Source organism: Cherax quadricarinatus, unplaced genomic scaffold (assembly GCF_038502225.1).
Source record: "Cherax quadricarinatus isolate ZL_2023a unplaced genomic scaffold, ASM3850222v1 Contig5254, whole genome shotgun sequence".
Classification (NCBI taxonomy): domain Eukaryota; kingdom Metazoa; phylum Arthropoda; class Malacostraca; order Decapoda; family Parastacidae; genus Cherax; species Cherax quadricarinatus.
Genome location: NW_027200280.1, coordinates 3,718 through 22,413, shown reverse-complemented (window position 1 = coordinate 22,413; position 18,696 = coordinate 3,718). Strand labels below are relative to the sequence as shown.

Below are 18,696 nucleotides of genomic sequence, written 5' to 3'. Positions count from 1 at the left end.
CAAAACAGGCCTTAACTTAATTTCTGTGTCTTCTGGGCCACTGGCAGGTAGACAATATTATCAGGGTGTAGCAGCCAAGAAAATAATATTGTACAAGTTACTGGATAAACATGAGCATTATTTTACACAATTGGTGGTGTGAGGACCACTAAAGTGTCGTGCTCTTTGTGCTTATATTCTGCTTGTATTTCTGTCAAGTTGTGTGATCTTGAGAACTGGAGCTATCCTACCTTTCCTCAGATCAAACCTGATTCTCCCATTTCCAGGCCACTCTTAACCCTTATGGGTTTGGTGCTTACCCACAAATCAAATGTAGTAATAATAGTCAAGCTGTGCTACACTTACTAGATAAAAGGATATAAAGTAATCAAAATTTTGCAACACCTTAATTACTACGTATTTTACCAAAAGTCTATTATGTTCAAGAAATTTTTCAAAAATAACAACACTTACCTTGTTCCAGGACAAATACAAGTGCATTTACAAGCCTCTTGTCAGGCGTTGGTGAGGATAAAATGAGTGGCGAGATGAGCTCTATGCACCATTGTATATCCTGGCAATGTTTAGTTATGATGGCTGCCAATTCACCCATAATTGCTTTGTGTGTGGTCATGTCCTTTGTCCGGCCTGAAAACTCCAATAATGTGGTACACACAGCCTATGAGGAAAAGTTTGAAAAATAAGATGGTGATTTTAAAGTATGATTTTCTAGTAGTTTAAAGATCTAATATTAAAGGAATGGCTACAAAAAGAAAAAAGAGTAATATTTTTTTAACACGTCGGCCGTTTCCCACTGAGGCAGGGTGACCCAAAATGAAAGAAAAGCCCAAAAAGAAAGAAAAAAAACTTTCATCATTCAACACTTCCACCATCACTGAGGTGCTCAGATACGACAGTTTAGATGTCCCCTCCAAGCTGCCAGTGTCCCAGATCCCTCCTTTAAAGTGCAAGCATTGTACTTCCCACTTCCAGGACTCAAGTCCAGCTAACTGGTTAATATTTTTTTTTTTTTTTTTTAACAAGTCAGCCGTCTCCCACCAAGGCAGGGTGACCCAAAAAAAAAGAAATAATATCCCCAAAAAGAAAATACTTTCATCATCATTCAACTCTCACCACACTCACACATAATCGCTGTTTTTGCAGAGGTGCCCAGAATACAACAGTTTAGAAGTTTTTTTTTTTTTTTTTTTTTTTTTTCAACAAGTCGTCCCACAGTTTAGAAGTATATACGTATAAAGATACACAATATACCCTTCCAAACTGCCAATATGTATTAGTATCAATTATTTTTAGCATTAGTGCAGTACATTACACATATTAAGGAAAGCTCATTGGCTTAATAATAAAATGAATAAATGTAACCCATTATATTGGCAAACCCTCGCTGTTGAATAGTGTAAGTGCTCCATTTTTTATCATCCCATTATTCATTTAATTTTTTAGGTATTGTATTTCTCTCACATAGCTGTTCCTAAATGTCCATTATTTCATTCCACAGATAGGTCATAACAAATTCTTTCTACAGCTTGCATCCAAAACCAAAGGCTTAAATATAAAATTGCAGCTCAAATTCCTGAGTAAATTACAGTACCTGGTAATTATGTACATTTGCCATAGCACACAGTAGCTTTAGTGTTTTGGCTTGAAGGTTTGGATCAGAATGATACAGACAGTCAAGGACAGCTTCCAGATGACTAGACGTGAGTGCTTCCTCTAGCACTGAGAACACACTCGCAAGAGCCTTTAAACCCACATATTTGAGGTTCACATTTGAGCTCTTGAGAAATCTAAAAATAATAATAATTATTATTATTATTATTATTATCATTATTATTATTATTATCATTATTATTATTATTATTATCATTATTATCATTATAATACAGATATTAACAAAAAATGCTAAACCCTTTAGAAAGATGTCACCCCTCTCATATATTTTTTTTAACGCACTGCCCGTCTCCCACCGAGGTAGGGTGACCCGAAAAAGAAGAAACATTTTCATTCACTCTATCACTGTCTTGCCAGACACACCAATACTACAGTTCAGGTGCTCTTCCAAACTGCAAATATTCCCATCTCTCTTTCAGAGAGCAGGTACTGTACTTTCCACTTCCAGGACTTAAGTCTGGCTAACAGGTTCCCCTGAATCCTTTCATACATGTTACCCTGCTCACACTTGAACAGCACATAAAGCCATAGACACCACTTGCTTCCACTCACTTTAATTTAACATGCTCATGTTGTAAATATATTTTAAAGTATTATTTTTCACAAATGCTGTATATCTTAAACTGTACAAAAACATTTATACATATTACATTACACATTAAGATGGCTTGGTTTTAATTAAGCTGCATCATTCACACTCCTTCAGGAATTGCTACGTATTACTGGAATATAGTATCGGTACCTTGCTTTACAATTGTGTAGTAAGGAGTAAAGAAGAAACAGCAATCACAGACACTCATCGTATACAGTACTTTTATTAATAAATATATTAATGGAATTCAAACACTAATGTAGGTAATTATTGCTAAATACACACAGTATTAACAGATCTCCATAAATACTGTAAACTTTGCTAGCCAAAATGACCTCTCTATTTCTTTGGTCCTATAGAGGAGGGCCCTGTTTATACAGGCTACCGCTGTAAAGTGAAGATCGCTGTAAAGTAAAACATATCTTTTTTTCACTTTGAAATACAAATAAAAGCCTGATAACATGTTTAAACTATCATATACAGTATTAAATGAGCAATAGAGCTAGGCCTAAAAAATGCACATACAGTACATACATTACTTACCTTAAAATATTTTTGTCCTTTGCTTATAATGAGTGGTGAATATATTTATTGTAGGAAGTGTGAATAAATGAAGAATGGGTATGACTGAAAAACTGCTGCAATAGTGAAACACTAAAAAAGGCCCTCCTGTATACCATTAATTATGAAAAATTTTCAGTTAGATGGTCATTGTTATTGGGCAGTCATGTGGATTACTTTCATCCATTCCAAGAATTACTTTCATCCATTCCAAGAATTACTTTCATCCATTCCAAGAATATGTAGTGTACTACTGTAATTGTTTATGGAAATTATCACATTTATGGAAGATATTAAGTTTTACCCTTAAACTGTTTGCAGCCAATGTCCTGGTCAGCTTTTTCATATAATATTACAGTGTGTAGTAAAGCAGGTGTGAATCTACATGTTGAACAGTTTAAGGGGTAAATTTGCTGTCATTTTTATACTGCATGGGTAGCATAAAAATCAAACATCCACATGGCTACAAATGAACCTGTATATATAGCAGACGTTCCATTGCAGTTAGAGTTAACGGTTGCATAGCACATGACTTTGAAAACATATAAATCTTACTCAGGAAATGTACTTACCCTAAAACCACCTTAAGAATACTAGATATCAAGTTATCCTTGTGTGGAAGAGACGTGACTGTAAACACACACTCCAACAGCACTGCATAAAGACAAACAGACTTGCCCCCCCATGGCTGACTTAACACTAGTTCGATTGCTTCAATGACATCATTTGGAATTTGCCAGTCTTTAGTTGACAAACACTGAATAACTCTGAAACATAATAACATGTTATAATTACATAAATTATGGAAAATGGTGATGATGTTAGAAACAGGCTTTCATAATATTTTGTTCTGAAATATCTGTCTCCTACCATGTTAGTGACCCAAGTGAAAAACATCCCCACCATTCACTAAACAGATGTCTTGGCAGAAGTGCATAGACAACACAATTCAAATGATCCTCTATACTGTACCCCCTCCCCCCCAGTGTAAGTATTTTGCTTCCCATCTGGCTAACTTGTTTCCCTGAATCCCTTTCTAAATGTTACCTTGCTCACACTCCAACAGCACCACTTAGTATCAGCACTCACCCTAATCAAATATACTCAACTTGCTTCCTGGATGTTCAAACCCCTTCCATTCAAAAACCATTTGTAAACCATGTTCTAATTATAGGCCACATACTATGTTTTCTCTTAAATTATTTGTAAATTCTTAAGTTTTGAAACCGAAGACTGTTTTCAAGATTATGCAGAACTGCAATTTACAGTGGACCCCCGGTTAACGATATTTTTTCACTCCAGAAGTATGTTCAGGTGCCAGTACTGACCGAATTTGTTCCCATAAGAAATATTGTGAAGTAGATTAGTCCATTTCAGACCCCCAAACATACACGTACAAACGCACTTACATAAATACACTTACATAATTGGTCACATTCGGAGGTAATCGTTATCCGGGGGTCCACTGTATATGCAACATACTTGTTGTCTTAAGATTAAATTCAAATGTAAAGCCCATTTCCAACCTTTCACAAAAAATTCTATAGATATACCATATATTAATTCTCCATGGGGAAGTGGAGAAGAATTTTTCCTCTGTAAGCCATGCGTGTCATAAGAGGCAGCTGAAATGCCGGAAGCAAGGGGCTAGTAACCCTTTCTCCTGTATAAATTATTAAATGTGCAAAGAAGAAAAACTTCTTTTTCTTTTTTTTTGGGGTCACCCTGCCTTGGTGGGAGATGGTCAGTATGTTAAAAAAAATTATAATAATTATTTTATATTATAGTACTTTTTTTTAATAAACTAGCTGTATCCCACCAAAACAGAGTGACCCAATAAGAAAAACAAGTTTTTCTTTTAACATTTAGTAATTTATACAGGAGAAGAGGTTACTAGCCCCTTGCTCCCAGCATTATTATAGTCGCCTCTTACCACACGAATAGCTTACAGAGCAAGAATTCTTTTCCACTTCCCCATGAAGAATTACAGCATTATTAACGTTTTTTACTTGACTCTAATGTATTAACATTACCATTTCTTAATACACTTATTAGAGAAGTGCTAAATCCATACGTATCATACAGCTCCTGGGAGAATGGAAGGCAATCAGGTTCGATCCAAGGAAAGGGGGATCATGAGCACTTCCCCCCCCGTCCTCACTGACATCAAGAAATATCTCATGAGCCTTTGCAACTTCTCTTTAGAATCTCCCAAAAGCACAGTATCATCAGCAAAAAGTAACTGTCAACTCCCATTCTATATCTGATTCTCCATAGTTTAATCCCACCCGTCTCCCAAACACTAGCATTTACTTCTTTTACAACCCTATCTATATTTTATTTATACTTTACTATTCCCTACTGATTTCTGGATACCTTTTACTACCACACATTAAAAATTTAATAACTTACTTGGCCATAAAAATGCATAAAGCACCTAAATTTGTAATTCATATAGTATTGTACAGCATATATCTTTGAATCAAACCATGGTCCCTCAATAAGTGAACTAAAGACGCTACTGAGTCATACTAACCTTTCAGCATTTCCATTTTCAATCCCTAAAAACCTGTTTCTGCAAAGAAGAGAAAAATAGAAGGAAAGAAAATGAAAGCAAGAGAAAGATTCTCACCTAAGCATCTGAATCTGAACAAATGGTGCAGGTAAAGAATTAACTTGGTAGTCTCTGGGAAGGGAACCATTCAGTGCTTGTGTCAAGAGGTGCGATGCACTCTTTGCAACTTGGTCACGTAACTCCGGCTTTTCATGACCACATGCCTGAGGGGAAACAAATTTGTATAAGGAACTTAGCAAAATAATGTCTAGACACACATACAGAAACACTAAATTGTTAGGCAATAGATTAAATGGCTACATATGCAATAGATCTTCATGGGGAAGTGGAGAAAAATCCTTTCTCAGTAAGCAATATGTGTCTTAAGAGGCAACTAAAATGCCAGGAGCAAAGGACTAGTAACCTCTTCTGTATAAATTACTAAATGTAAAAACAAGAAACTCTTGCTTCTTTTTTGGGGGGTCACCCTGCCTCGGGAGATATATACAATAGCTAAAGCAAACAGATTATGAAGAAATTAAAGAAATACTTTGACAGCTTACCATTAACCCAGAATTTTGGGAGGAAACTTTAGATAGTGTTTTGTTCCATCCTGGGTCATTCTATAGTCATAATTATGACCTCTTAATAATCCAGGATGAATCAAAATGCCACCTAAAGTCTCCTCTCCATTTTCAGGGTTAATAACAAATAGTTCAAGCTATGGATATTCTAGCCATGGGATACTGACTGTTTGGAGTGACATCTGAACTGTCGTATCTGAGCGCCTCTGCAAAGACAGTGATTATGTGTGAATGATGGTGAAAGTGTTTTTCTTTTTTGGGTCACGCTGCCTTGGTCAGAGATTGCCAACATGTTGAAAAAAATAATAATTGCTATGAATAGTACTTCTAACTAGGTTGGTAGACAGCAACCGCCCAGGGAGGTACTACCGTCCTGCCAAGCGAGTGTAAAACGGAAGCCTGCAATTGTTTTACATGATGGTAGGATTGCTGGTGTCCATTTTTCTGTCTCATAAACATGCAAGATTTCAGGTATGTCTTGCTACTTCTACTTACACTTAGGTCACACTACACATACATGTACAAGCATATATATACACACCCCTCTGGGTTTTCTAATATTTTCTTACTAGTTCTTGTTCTTGTTGTTTATTTTCTCTTACCTCCATGGGGAAGTGGAACAGAATTCTTCCTCCGTAAACCATGCGTGTTGTAGGAGGCAAGGCATACAGTGGACCCTCAGCTAACGATATTAATCTAGTTCCTGAAAGCTCATCGTTCGGTGGGATGCTGAAATTATCGTTAGCTGAATTAATTTTCCCCATAAGAAATAATGGAAATCAAATTAATCCGTGCAAGACACCCCAAAGTATGAAAAAAAAAAAAATTTTACCACATGAAATATTAATTTTAATACACACAAACTGACACTTACACACAGCTGACACTTACCTTCATTGAAGATCTGGTGATGATTGATAGGATGGGAGGAGGGGAGAGTGTGGAAGTTGTTAATGTTTAGAAGGGGAATCCCCTTCCATTAGGACTTGAGGTAGCAAGTCCTTTTCCGGGGTTACTTCCCTTCTTCTTTTAATGCCACTAGGACCAGCTTGAGAGTCACTGGACCTCTGTCGCACAACATATCTGTCCATAGAGGCCTGTACCTCCCGTTCCTTTATGATTTGTCTAAAGTGGTTCACAACATTGTCATTGTAATAGTCACCAGCACGGCTTGCAATAGCTGTGTGAGGGTGATTTTCATCCATAAAGGTTTGCACTTCAACCCACATTGCACACATTTCCTTAATCTCTTTCTTCATATCCATAGTAATTCTCACCCTTTTTCCAGCAGGGTTGGCACTAGAAGCTTTCTTGGGGCCCATGGTGACTTATTTTGCTGTGATAATATGAAATGTTCCGACTGTATGCGTGGATGCGACCGCACTGGCTGACTTGTAAACACTGGCACCCATGGGACAACTGAGGTGCGCTCAGGCCACATGTGGACGCGTCTCGAACGAATCGCATAGGGTGAGTTTTTTAGCGTTAGCTGAGGCAAAATTTTTGCGTTAAAATGTATCGTTAGCTGGATTTAACGTTAGCTGATGCCATCGTTAGCTGAGGGTCCACTGTACAAAAAAATATCAAAATCTCAGGTAGTGCATATATCATATATACATATATGCTGTAAATTTCAAACAAATGCATTTTGATATCAGGTGCTCTAGATATACACAAGTAGATCTAGTTTTTTTATATATTTTTTTTTTCAACAAGACCGAGGCAGGGTGACCCAAAAAAAGAAAAAAAATCCCCAAAAAGAAAATACTTTCATCATCATTCAACACTTTCACCACACTCACACATTATCACTGTTTTTGCAGAGGTGCTCAGAATACAACAGTTTAGAAGCATATACATAAAGATACACAACATATCCCTCCAAACTGCCAATATCCCAAACCCCTCCTTTAAAGTGCAGGCATTGTACTTCCCATTTCCAGGACTCAAGTCCGACTATATGAAAATAACCGGTTTCCCTGAATCCCTTCACTAAATATTACCCTGCTCACACTCCAACAGATCGTCAGGTCCCAAGTACCATTCGTCTCCATTCACTCCTATCTAACACGCTCACGCACGCTTGCTGGAAGTCCAAGCCCCTCGCCCACAAAACCTCCTTTACCCCCTCTCTCCAACCCTTTCGAGGACGACCCCTACCCCGCCTTCCTTCCCCTATAGATTTATATGCTTTCCATGTCATTCTACTTTGATCCATTCTCTCTAAATGACCAAACCACCTCAACAACCCCTCTTCTGCCCTCTGACTAATACTTTTATTAACTCCACACCTTTTCCTAATTTCCACACTCCGAATTTTCTGCATAATATTTACACCACACATTGCCCTTAGACAGGACATCTCCACTGCCTCCAACCGTCTCCTCGCTGCTGCATTTACCACCCAAGCTTCACATCCATATAAGAGTGTTGGTACTACTATACTTTCATACATTCCCTTCTTTGCCTCCATAGATAACGTTTTTTGACTCCACATATACCTCAACGCACCACTCACCTTTTTTCCCTCATCAATTCTATGATTAACCTCATCCTTCATAAATCCATCCGCCGACACGTCAACTCCCAAGTATCTGAAAACATTCACTTCTTCCATACTCCTCCTCCCCAATTTGATATCCAATTTTTCTTTATCTAAATCATTTGATACCCTCATCACCTTACTCTTTTCTATGTTCACTTTCAACTTTCTACCTTTACACACATTCCCAAACTCATCCACTAACCTTTGCAATTTTTCTTTAGAATCTCCCATAAGCACAGTATCATCAGCAAAAAGTAACTGTGTCAATTCCCATTTTGAATTTGATTCCCCATAATTTAATCCCACCCCTCTCCCGAACACCCTAGCATTTACTTCTTTTACAACCCCATCTATAAATATATTAAACAACCATGGTGACATTACACATCCCTGTCTAAGACCTACTTTTACCGGGAAGTAGTCTCCCTCTCTTCTACACACCCTAACCTGAGCCTCACTATCCTCATAAAAACTCTTTACAGCATTTAATAACTTACCACCTATTCCATATACTTGCAACATCTGCCACATTGCTCCTCTATCCACTCTATCATATGCCTTTTCTAAATCCATAAATGCAATAAAAACTTCCCTACCTTTATCTAAATACTGTTCACATATATGCTTCAATGTAAACACTTGATCTACACATCCCCTACCCACTCTGAAACCTCCTTGCTCATCCGCAATCCTACATTCTGTCTTACCTCTAATTCTTTCAATTATAACCCTACCGTACACTTTTCCTGGTATACTCAGTAAACTTATTCCTCTATAATTTTTACAATCTCTTTTGTCCCCTTTCCCTTTATATAAAGGGACTATACATGCTCTCCGCCAATCCCTAGGTACCTTCCCCTCTTTCATACATTTATTAAACAAAAGTACCAACCACTCCAACACTATATCCCCCCCTGCTTTTAACATTTCTGTCATGATCCCATCAGTTCCAGCTGCTTTACCCCCTTTCATTCTACGTAATGCCTCACGTACCTCCCCCACACTTACATTCTGCTCTTCTTCACTCCTAAAAGATGGTATACCTCCCTGGCCAGTGCATGAAATTACCGCCTCCCTTTCTTCCTCAACATTTAAAAGTTCCTCAAAATATTCTCGCCATCTACCTAATACCTCCATCTCCCCATCTACTAACTCCCCTACTCTGTTTTTAACTGACAAATCCATACTTTCCCTAGGCTTTCTTAACTTGTTTAACTCACTCCAAAATTTTTTCTTATTTTCATTAAAATTTCTTGACAGTGCCTCTCCCACTCTATCATCTGCTCTCCTTTTGCACTCTCTCACCACTCTCTTCACCTTTCTTTTACTCTCCATATACTCTGCTCTTCTTATAACACTTCTGCTTTGTAAAAACCTCTCATAAGCTACCTTTTTCTCTTTTATCACACCCTTTACTTCATCATTCCACCAATCACTCCTCTTTCCTCCTGCCCCCACCCTCCTATAACCACAAACTTCTGCCCCACATTCTAATACTGCATTTTTAAAACTATTCCAACCCTCTTCAACCCCCCCACTACTCATCTTTGCACTAGCCCACCTTTCTGCCAATAGTCGCTTATATCTCACCCGAACTTCCTCCTCCCTTAGTTTATACACTTTCACCTCCCTCTTACTTGTTGTTGCCACCTTCCTCTTTTCCCATCTACCTCTTACTCTAACTGTAGCTACAACTAAATAATGATCCGATATATCAGTTGCCCCTCTATAAACATGTACATCCTGGAGCCTACCCATCAACCTTTTATCCACCAATACATAATCTAACAAACTACTTTCATTACGTGCTACATCATACCTTGTATATTTATTTATCCTCTTTTTCATAAAATATGTATTACTTATTACCAAATCTCTTTCTACACATAGCTCAATTAAAGGCTCCCCATTTACATTTACCCCTGGCACCCCAAATTTACCTACTACTCCCTCCATAACATTTTTACCCACTTTAGCATTGAAATCCCCAACCACCATTACTCTCACACTTGGTTCAAAACTCCCCACGCATTCACTCAACATTTCCCAAAATCTCTCTCTCTCCTCTACACTTCTCTCTTCTCCAGGTGCATACACGCTTACTATAACCCACTTTTCACATCCAACCTTTATTTTACTCCACATAATCCTTGAATTTATACATTTATAGTCCCTCTTTTCCTGCCATAGCTTATCCTTCAACATTATTGCTACTCCTTCTTTAGCTCTAACTCTATTTGAAACCCCTGACCTAATCCCATTTATTCCTCTCCATTGAAACTCTCCCACCCCCTTCAGCTTTGTTTCACTTAAAGCCAGGACATCCAGCTTCTTCTCATTCATAACATCCACAATCATCTCTTTCTTATCATTTGCACAACATCCACGCACATTCAGACTTCCCACTTTGACAATTTTCTTCTTCTTATTCTTTTTAGTAATCTTTACAGGAAAAGGGGTTACTAGCCCATTGTTCCCGGCATTTTAGTTGACTTTTACAACACGCATGGCTTACGGAGGAAAGATTCTTATTCCACTTCCCCATGGATATAAAAGGAAAAGTAATAAGACCAAGAACTATTAAGATAAAATCAAAGAAAACTCAGATGAGTGTGTATAAATAAACATGTACATGTATGTGTAGTGTGACCTAAGTGTAAGTAGAAGTAGCAAGACATACCTGTAATCTTGCATATTTATGAGACAGACAAAAGACACCAGCAATCCTACCATCATGTAAAACAATTACAGGCTTTCGTTTTACATTCACTTGGCAGGACGGTAGTACCTCCCTGGATGGTTCCTGTCTACCAACCTACAACCTACTATAGTTAGTGCGGTATTCCTGTAGGCTTCACAGATAATTATAGAGATTAATTAAGGAAAGGTGGGGATGTTGCAGTCAGAGGGTAATCTGAATTGCAATGTCAGCACAGTTCTGGAAAGACAGAAATTGAATGAATGATGGTGAATGTCTTATCTTCATTAGGTCATCCTGCCTTGGTGATACAAATAATTAGCCATCAGCATTACCCAAGAATGACTATAAGTAATTATACGGTGAATTTTTAAGAGAATTACTAATTGTAATATTTAAAATAAACTGGGTCTCAAATAGTTAAAGACCCTTCATTTTGTGAGACTACATTGTAGCTCAACTTTTGCCTTACTCTACCTATGGTAAGTACATTTATTATCATTGTATGTAACCTGACTAACCTTATAAATTTTGCAAAGGGAGTTAATGGCAGCTAAAGCTACTCCTGGATCTTGATCTGTCAACAGGTGAAGTAGGTGAGGGACCTGATTACTGGCAGTCTCCTGAAGATCTTTTCCACATTTTGTTGTCACCACGCCAACCATTATTGCAGCCCTTCGTCTTATATATACCTGACAATTTTTTAAATTTTAATCTTAAGATTAAGCAAGAGAAGTTTCTGCAAAAAAAAAAAAAAATTTAAAAATAAACAACCAAGCCAATCTGGCAGCAATCACTCAGTATTTAAAAACCCGAAGACACCAGTGGACATTTTTCAATGGCAACATGACTTATCAGTGTCCATGTTGATTTACCTTATCATCTTGACCGATGTAGCTCATCAGCACCTGAGCTGACAAAATTTAAGTGTCTGAGCCAACCTAACTTAACAAGTCTGAGTGTACGTAACCTTACAGCATCTGAATAGAAGTAACTTAACAGCACTGGCAACGACATAACAACAACATCCAAGTCTAGGTGATGGGCAGTTTTGTTAAGTCAAATCTTTTTCTGGTTAGTAATGTATCACCTACAGGTTTACCTGGAGTTTACCTGGAGAGAGTTCCGGGGGTCAATGCCCCCGCATCCCGGTCTGTGACCAGGCCTCCTGGTGGATCAGAGCCTGATCAACCAGGCTGTTACTGCTGGCTGCACGCAATCCAACGTACGAGCCACAGCCCGGCTGGTCAGGTACCAACTTTAGGTGCTTGTCCAGTGCCTGCTTGAAGACACCCAGGGGTCTATTGGTAATCCCCCTTATGTATGCTGGGAGGCAGTTGAACAGTCTTGGGCCCCTGACACTTATTGTATTGTCTCTTAACGTGCTAGTGACACCCCTGCTTTTCATTGGGGGGGGATGTTGCATCGTCTGCCGAGTCTTTTGCTTTCGTTGTGAGTGATTTTCGTGTGCAAGTTCGGTACTAGTCCCTCTAGGATTTTCCAGGTGTATATAATCATGTATCTCTCCAGGGAGTACAGGTTCAGGAACTTTAAGCACTCCCAGTAATTGAAGTGTTTTATCTCCGTTATGTGCGCCGTGAAGGTTCTCTGTGCATTTTCTAGGTCAGCAATTTCACCTGCCTTGAATGGTGCTGTTAGTGTGCAGTAATATTCCAGCCTAGATAGAACAAGCGACCTGAAGAGTGTCATCATGGGCTTGGCATGCAGGTATGCAAAAAAAATAAATAAATAAAACAGGTACAAAGAACAAACCTTTGTTTGAACATTACACTGTAAGCAAAGCTTAATAAAGCTCTGCATATAGAAAATTGTCCAAATAAAATCATATTCTTCATAGTTATGTATAAGGTTTAAAACAAACTTTTTGTAAATGGTAAATTTTGGCATTAAATGATGACTGTGTGTGTGTGTGTATATATTTTAATAAACAGTCAAGTTTCTTCATAGAATTTATAGTTAAGAATAATATACACCCTGAGATATAAAATTTATAAGGAAAGTTTTAATAACATTCAAAAATCTAAAATATGTTGACCATTATACCATAAGTACTTGATTACCTGTTGGTGTGCAAGGCAGTGTGTGAGAGCTGTGATGATGGATGGAGTGAGGTCAGGCGTGACAACAGTGGGAAGCGAGGCCAGTGATGCAGCAACTTGAAGAGCATTGGGAGAGGCTAGGTCTCGATGGATAGTGTTGACTAGAAGTAACGTAAGTTCAGACCCAGGATCAAGAGTCTGACTCACAAACAGATATCCTGAGAGTTTAAAATATTGGCATTTAACAATTTCTTATGTGCAAGTGAGTAACATTAAGTAACACAGGAAAAAAAAAAACATTTAATTTTCTTATGTTTACATGGCAACTTTTACTGTACCTTTCAATGCATATTAATAATGAAAAAGACTCCAGGGCTCTTACAAAAAATTGAGCACACACGGGCCATGTATATTATGGAATTAGGGGTAGAATTCCACGTTACTTACTTTTACCAAACACATTATGAGTATACAAGATTGGAACCAAACTGTTATTTACCAAAAATGTGACCCCCCCAAAAAAAAAATGAGAAAAATTTAGTTCAAATTTTAATCATAGTCCGATTCCCTTCTACCTTTCTTCCTCCCTCCAACACTAACCAACTAGCCTGTCTTTATCTAGTGACATGTACATGTTATGAACTTGTGAATATGTACATATCTACTAATAGTACATATTTCCTCCCTAACACACCTCCACCCCACCCCATGCCTCAACAGTGTCAATGCAACCCAACTTCTCTTGGCCAGGTGACTAAAATGGCAGGAGCAAGTGGCCAGTAACCCCTTTTTTCTGTATAAATTACTAAATGTAAAAAGAAAAACTTCATGAAAACATTTCTTCTTTTTCAGGTCACCCTGCCTTGGTGGGGGATGGCCGATGTGTTAAGAAAAATAAAATTGATATTGTTAAAAAACAGCAAATGCCAGAAGGCAAGAGTGAATTGTTTATTGAGGCCATGTTTACAAACAGTAGCCTCCTGTAACTAATTTCTCTTCCCTTATACCAACTGATTTCTCTTCCCCTGTACCAACTAATTTCTCTTCCCCTATACCAATTAATTTCTCTTCCACTATACCAACTAATTTCTCTTCCCCTATACCAATTAATTTCTCTTCCCCTACACCAACTAATTTCTCTTCCCCTATACCAACTAATTTCTCTTCCCCTATACCAACTAATTTCTCTTCCCCTATACCAACTAATTTCTCTTCCCTTACACCAATTGATTTCTCTTTCCCTATACCAACTGATTTCTCTTTCCCTATACTGTACCAAATGATTTCTCCTCCCCTATACCAACCAATTTTTCTTCCCCTATACCAACTGATCTCTCTCCCCCTATACAAACTGATAACCTATCATGTCCTGTACTGGATTAACAAAGCACCCAGGAACAAAAGGTTTCCCAACAATATGCTCTAGTTTTGCACGTGTCTTTTTATACATTGTTGGTACGTATACATATACCAAGTTTCTCTAACTACAGTCCCACAGAGCCTGTGTGCTAAGTACTATAAGCTTTCCTCTTTGTGCTTGAGGACACACTAACTGGCTTGGATTTAATTTAGCCAAAAAATTAATTTACTACGTAAAAAAAACAGATAAATTAGATGGAAACAAACAATATACTGTACAAATTTTGCAGTGTATGGAGGTTAAGATAATTTTTTATATTTTGTTAAAAACGTAACATAAACCTTTCTTTTCTATATATGTTTTACATTTACAGCACAGATTATTAATGTACTAGTTTTCAGGAACATACTAACTGTCACACTGTAAAGAAGGATTATAATGTAAGATGATAATTAAATTGCGGCTAAGTGCATGTCACAGGCCGATACACAAATTTCTGTAAGTTGTCATCCAGTGAAAATAAACTAACCAATTTTTTTGTGTAGGATATTAGGACTCTGGGTTAATTTGATAGCATGTATGTGAAGGCTTGGGAGAGTGTAGCCACGCACATTAACGAGGAGTGCACGACACAACAGATCAGCTACTACTGCACTACCAGCACCAGGACTGGACAACAGCTTCACCCATTCTCTGCTTTCATGCTCCACACAGTGCTCTTCTTCCTGGAAATATAGTAGAAAATAAATCTATTCTAATTAAACAACATATGATAAATATTGCACTGTTCAAGCATATGAAGAAAAGGCTGCCTATTTAAATTATCTGGCATTTATATATTTTTATTTTTGGTATTAAATGGCTTGACCTGTCTGTATGTCATAGCTAACAAGTTTCCTTGCAATATCTGTAATACCTGGAGAATACCAGGAGAGGGTTTCGGAGGTCCACACCCCCCTGGCTCGGTCTGAGACCAGGCCTCGTGGTGGATCAGTCTGATCAACCAGGCTTTTACTGCTGGCTGCACACAAACTGACACACAAACCACAGCCCAGCTGGTCATAATACTGTATATATAAAATAATAATCTGAACAACTTTCAAAACAAAATCTCATCTTGTCTTTTCTAACAGTACTTTTGTTACAATAGCTGATGTCAACCAAACAAAAAAAATTAAAAAAAAATTCTGTCAGACACTGCAACTTGTTGGGATCTTAATACTTAGGAATTCTTCGCTTGCCTAATTCTTGGGCACGACCTACTTCTACATTGAACAAATGTAACACGACCTATGACTGCTGCACCTCTCCTGCCATATGGTTTATAAGCTGCTTCTACGCTGATATGCCATATTCTATTCAAGATTGATGGACTGAACACATCGACTCAAGGTTGAGGGACTGATTACCTCATTCTCCTCCTGTTCTTCAAGTTTCTCCTTCGTATGGACTGATGAAGCCACTGTGTGGCGAAACGTCTCCTCAATAAAGATACCCAAGAGTTGCATATGTGTCTAATTTATCAACATGTCGGTTCTCTGAACCATTCATCTACAAATCTGTCAGACACTGCAACTTCTTGGGATCTTAATACTTAGGAATTCTTCGCTTGCCTAATTCTTGGGCACGACCTACTTCCACATTGAACAAATGTAACACGACCTATGACTGCTGCACCTCTCCTGCCATACGGTTTATAAGCTGCTTCTCCGCTGATATGCCGTATTCTATTCAAGATTGATGGACTGAACACATCGACTCAAGGTTGAGGGACTGATTACCTCATTCTCCTCCTGTTCTTCAAGTTTCTCCTTCGTATGGACTGATGAAGCCACTGTGTGGCGAAACGTTTCCTCAATAAAGATACCCAAGAGTTGCATATGTGTCTAATTTATCAAAAAAAATTAAGCTAAAAGACAGTCCAAACACATCATTGTACCATCAACTAAAATTATAATTTATCTGTTTTCTATTCACCATATTCTACCATAAGAAGAATTTACACCTTGAGTCACAATACATGATAACCTAGGAAAAAATCATCTGCCTCACCCCTTCATATTTATTGATAAAAATGCCCTAATAATAACCATATTAAATTATTTCAACTTTACCTATCGCTTTATACAGTGTGTACTGTATATTTTACTGAAGTTTAATTTTTAACACATCAAGTATCTCCAACTAAATTAAGATGATAAAAAAAAAAAAAAAAAAAAGAGGAGGAAACACAGTCAGCATTATTCATTCAAACTCTGTCTTGCCAGAAGTGTGCTGATATCACAGTTCATAATTACAGTACTTTAGGCTGGAATACTGTTGTACACTAATGACCCCTTTCAAGGCAGGCAAAATTGCAGACCTGGAGAATACACATTATTATTATTATTATTATTATTATTATTATTATTATTATCAAAAAGAAGCACTAAACCACAAGGGTTATACAGCGTGGAGAATATACAAAGAACTTTTATGGCATGTATAAGTACAATAAAGTACCTAGATTACTGGGAACGGTTGAAGTCCCTTGATTTGTACTCCTGGAATGCAGGAAAGAAAGATACATGATAATATACACTTGGAAAATCCTAGAGGGACTAGTCCCAAATCTGCACATGAAAATCAATTCCTACAAAAGCAAAAGACTTCGCAGGAGATTCAACATCCCCCAATGAAAGCAGGGGCACCATGAATACACTAAGAGACAACACAATAAGTGTCAGGGACACAAGACTGTTCAACTGCCTCCCAGCATACATAAGGGGGATTACCAATAGACCCCTGGCTGTCTTCAAGAAGGCACTAGACAGGCACCTAAAATCAGTACCTAACCAGCCGGACCGTGGCTTGTATGTTGGTTTATGTGCGGCCAGCAGTAACAGCTTGGTTGATCAGGCCCTGATCCACCATGAAGCCTGGTCACAGACTGGGCTGTGGGGGCATTGACCCCCAAAACCCTCTCCAGGTATACTCCAGGTAGGTCAAATTACCTTGAAATACATTATTAATGTCATTTCATAAATCAAATTGGCAATTTTTGTAAAACCAAGCAAATTCCTTTATCATTTATCTTCAACCTTTTGTTAAAAATCCCCCAATTTGCTTTGTTTACTTTTATTGTTCATATTTGCATCCCCAGTTTCCAATCCTCTAAATTTATAATATATAATTGTACAGCACAGGTTTCCCTAGCTTTCTGTGGATTTGCTTTATGCAACTTTCTATTATGTGATGTATTATTTCTATCAGTAACTCCTTATAGGTGATACATGTTCACCGTCAGTGATTAGTAGTTCACAAAATGCAGGGAAGTCTTCTTCTTCTTTCTTTCAACACACCGGCCGTATCCCACCGAGGCGGGGTGGCCCAAAAGGAAAAACGAAAGTTTCTCCTTTTACATTTAGTAATATATACAGGAGAAGAGGTTACTAGCCCCTTGCTCCCGGCATTTTAGTTGCCTCTTACAACACGCATGGCTTACGGAGGAAGAATTCTGTTCCACTTCCCCATGGAGATAAGAGGAAATAAACAAGAATAAGAACTAGAAAGAAAATAGAAGAAAACCCAGAGGGGTGTGTATATATGTGCTTGTACATGTATGTGTAGTGTGACCTAAGTGTAAGTAGAAGTAGCAAGACGTACCTGAAATCTTGCATGTTCATGAGACAGAAAAAAGGACACCAGCAATCCTACCATCATGTAAAACAATTACAGGCTTTCGTTTTACACTCACTTGGCAGGACGGTAGTACCTCCCTGGGCGGTTGCTGTCTACCAACCTACTACCTATAAGGGAAGTCTTATTGTCTGGAATTAAATGTGTAAGGCCTAGTTGAACCATGAGCCTGGAACACAGCTAATGCATAAAACAAGGGACACCTGTATGCTCTCTCCTTGTAGAGCTTCACCAACAAAAACAAATAATAATTCCAACATAACAGAACATTATTGTCGCATACACCATTATTATAGTATTAGTTTTTGATGTCCACTGTCCTGTATTTCTTTAAAGGCTCCTTTTTTTTTGTGCTAGAAATTAAGTTCATTTATTCATAAAAAAAAAGAGAAC

General features: G+C 37.9%; 1 protein-coding gene across 1 annotated transcript; it reads right to left on the bottom strand.

Moving 5' to 3' along the window:
- Nucleotides 1-453: 453 nt before the first annotated feature.
- On the bottom strand, nucleotides 454-15,350 carry LOC138852224 (AP-4 complex subunit epsilon-1-like; the record flags this gene model as incomplete). Its single annotated transcript, XM_070081944.1, is given in 7 exon segments — nucleotides 454-658; nucleotides 1,592-1,787; nucleotides 3,397-3,591; nucleotides 5,457-5,602; nucleotides 11,727-11,897; nucleotides 13,287-13,483; nucleotides 15,155-15,350. Coding segments are annotated over 7 exon segments (1,306 nt in total), but the record flags the coding sequence as incomplete, so codon positions are not given.
- Between the last annotated feature and the right edge of the window lie 3,346 nt (nucleotides 15,351-18,696).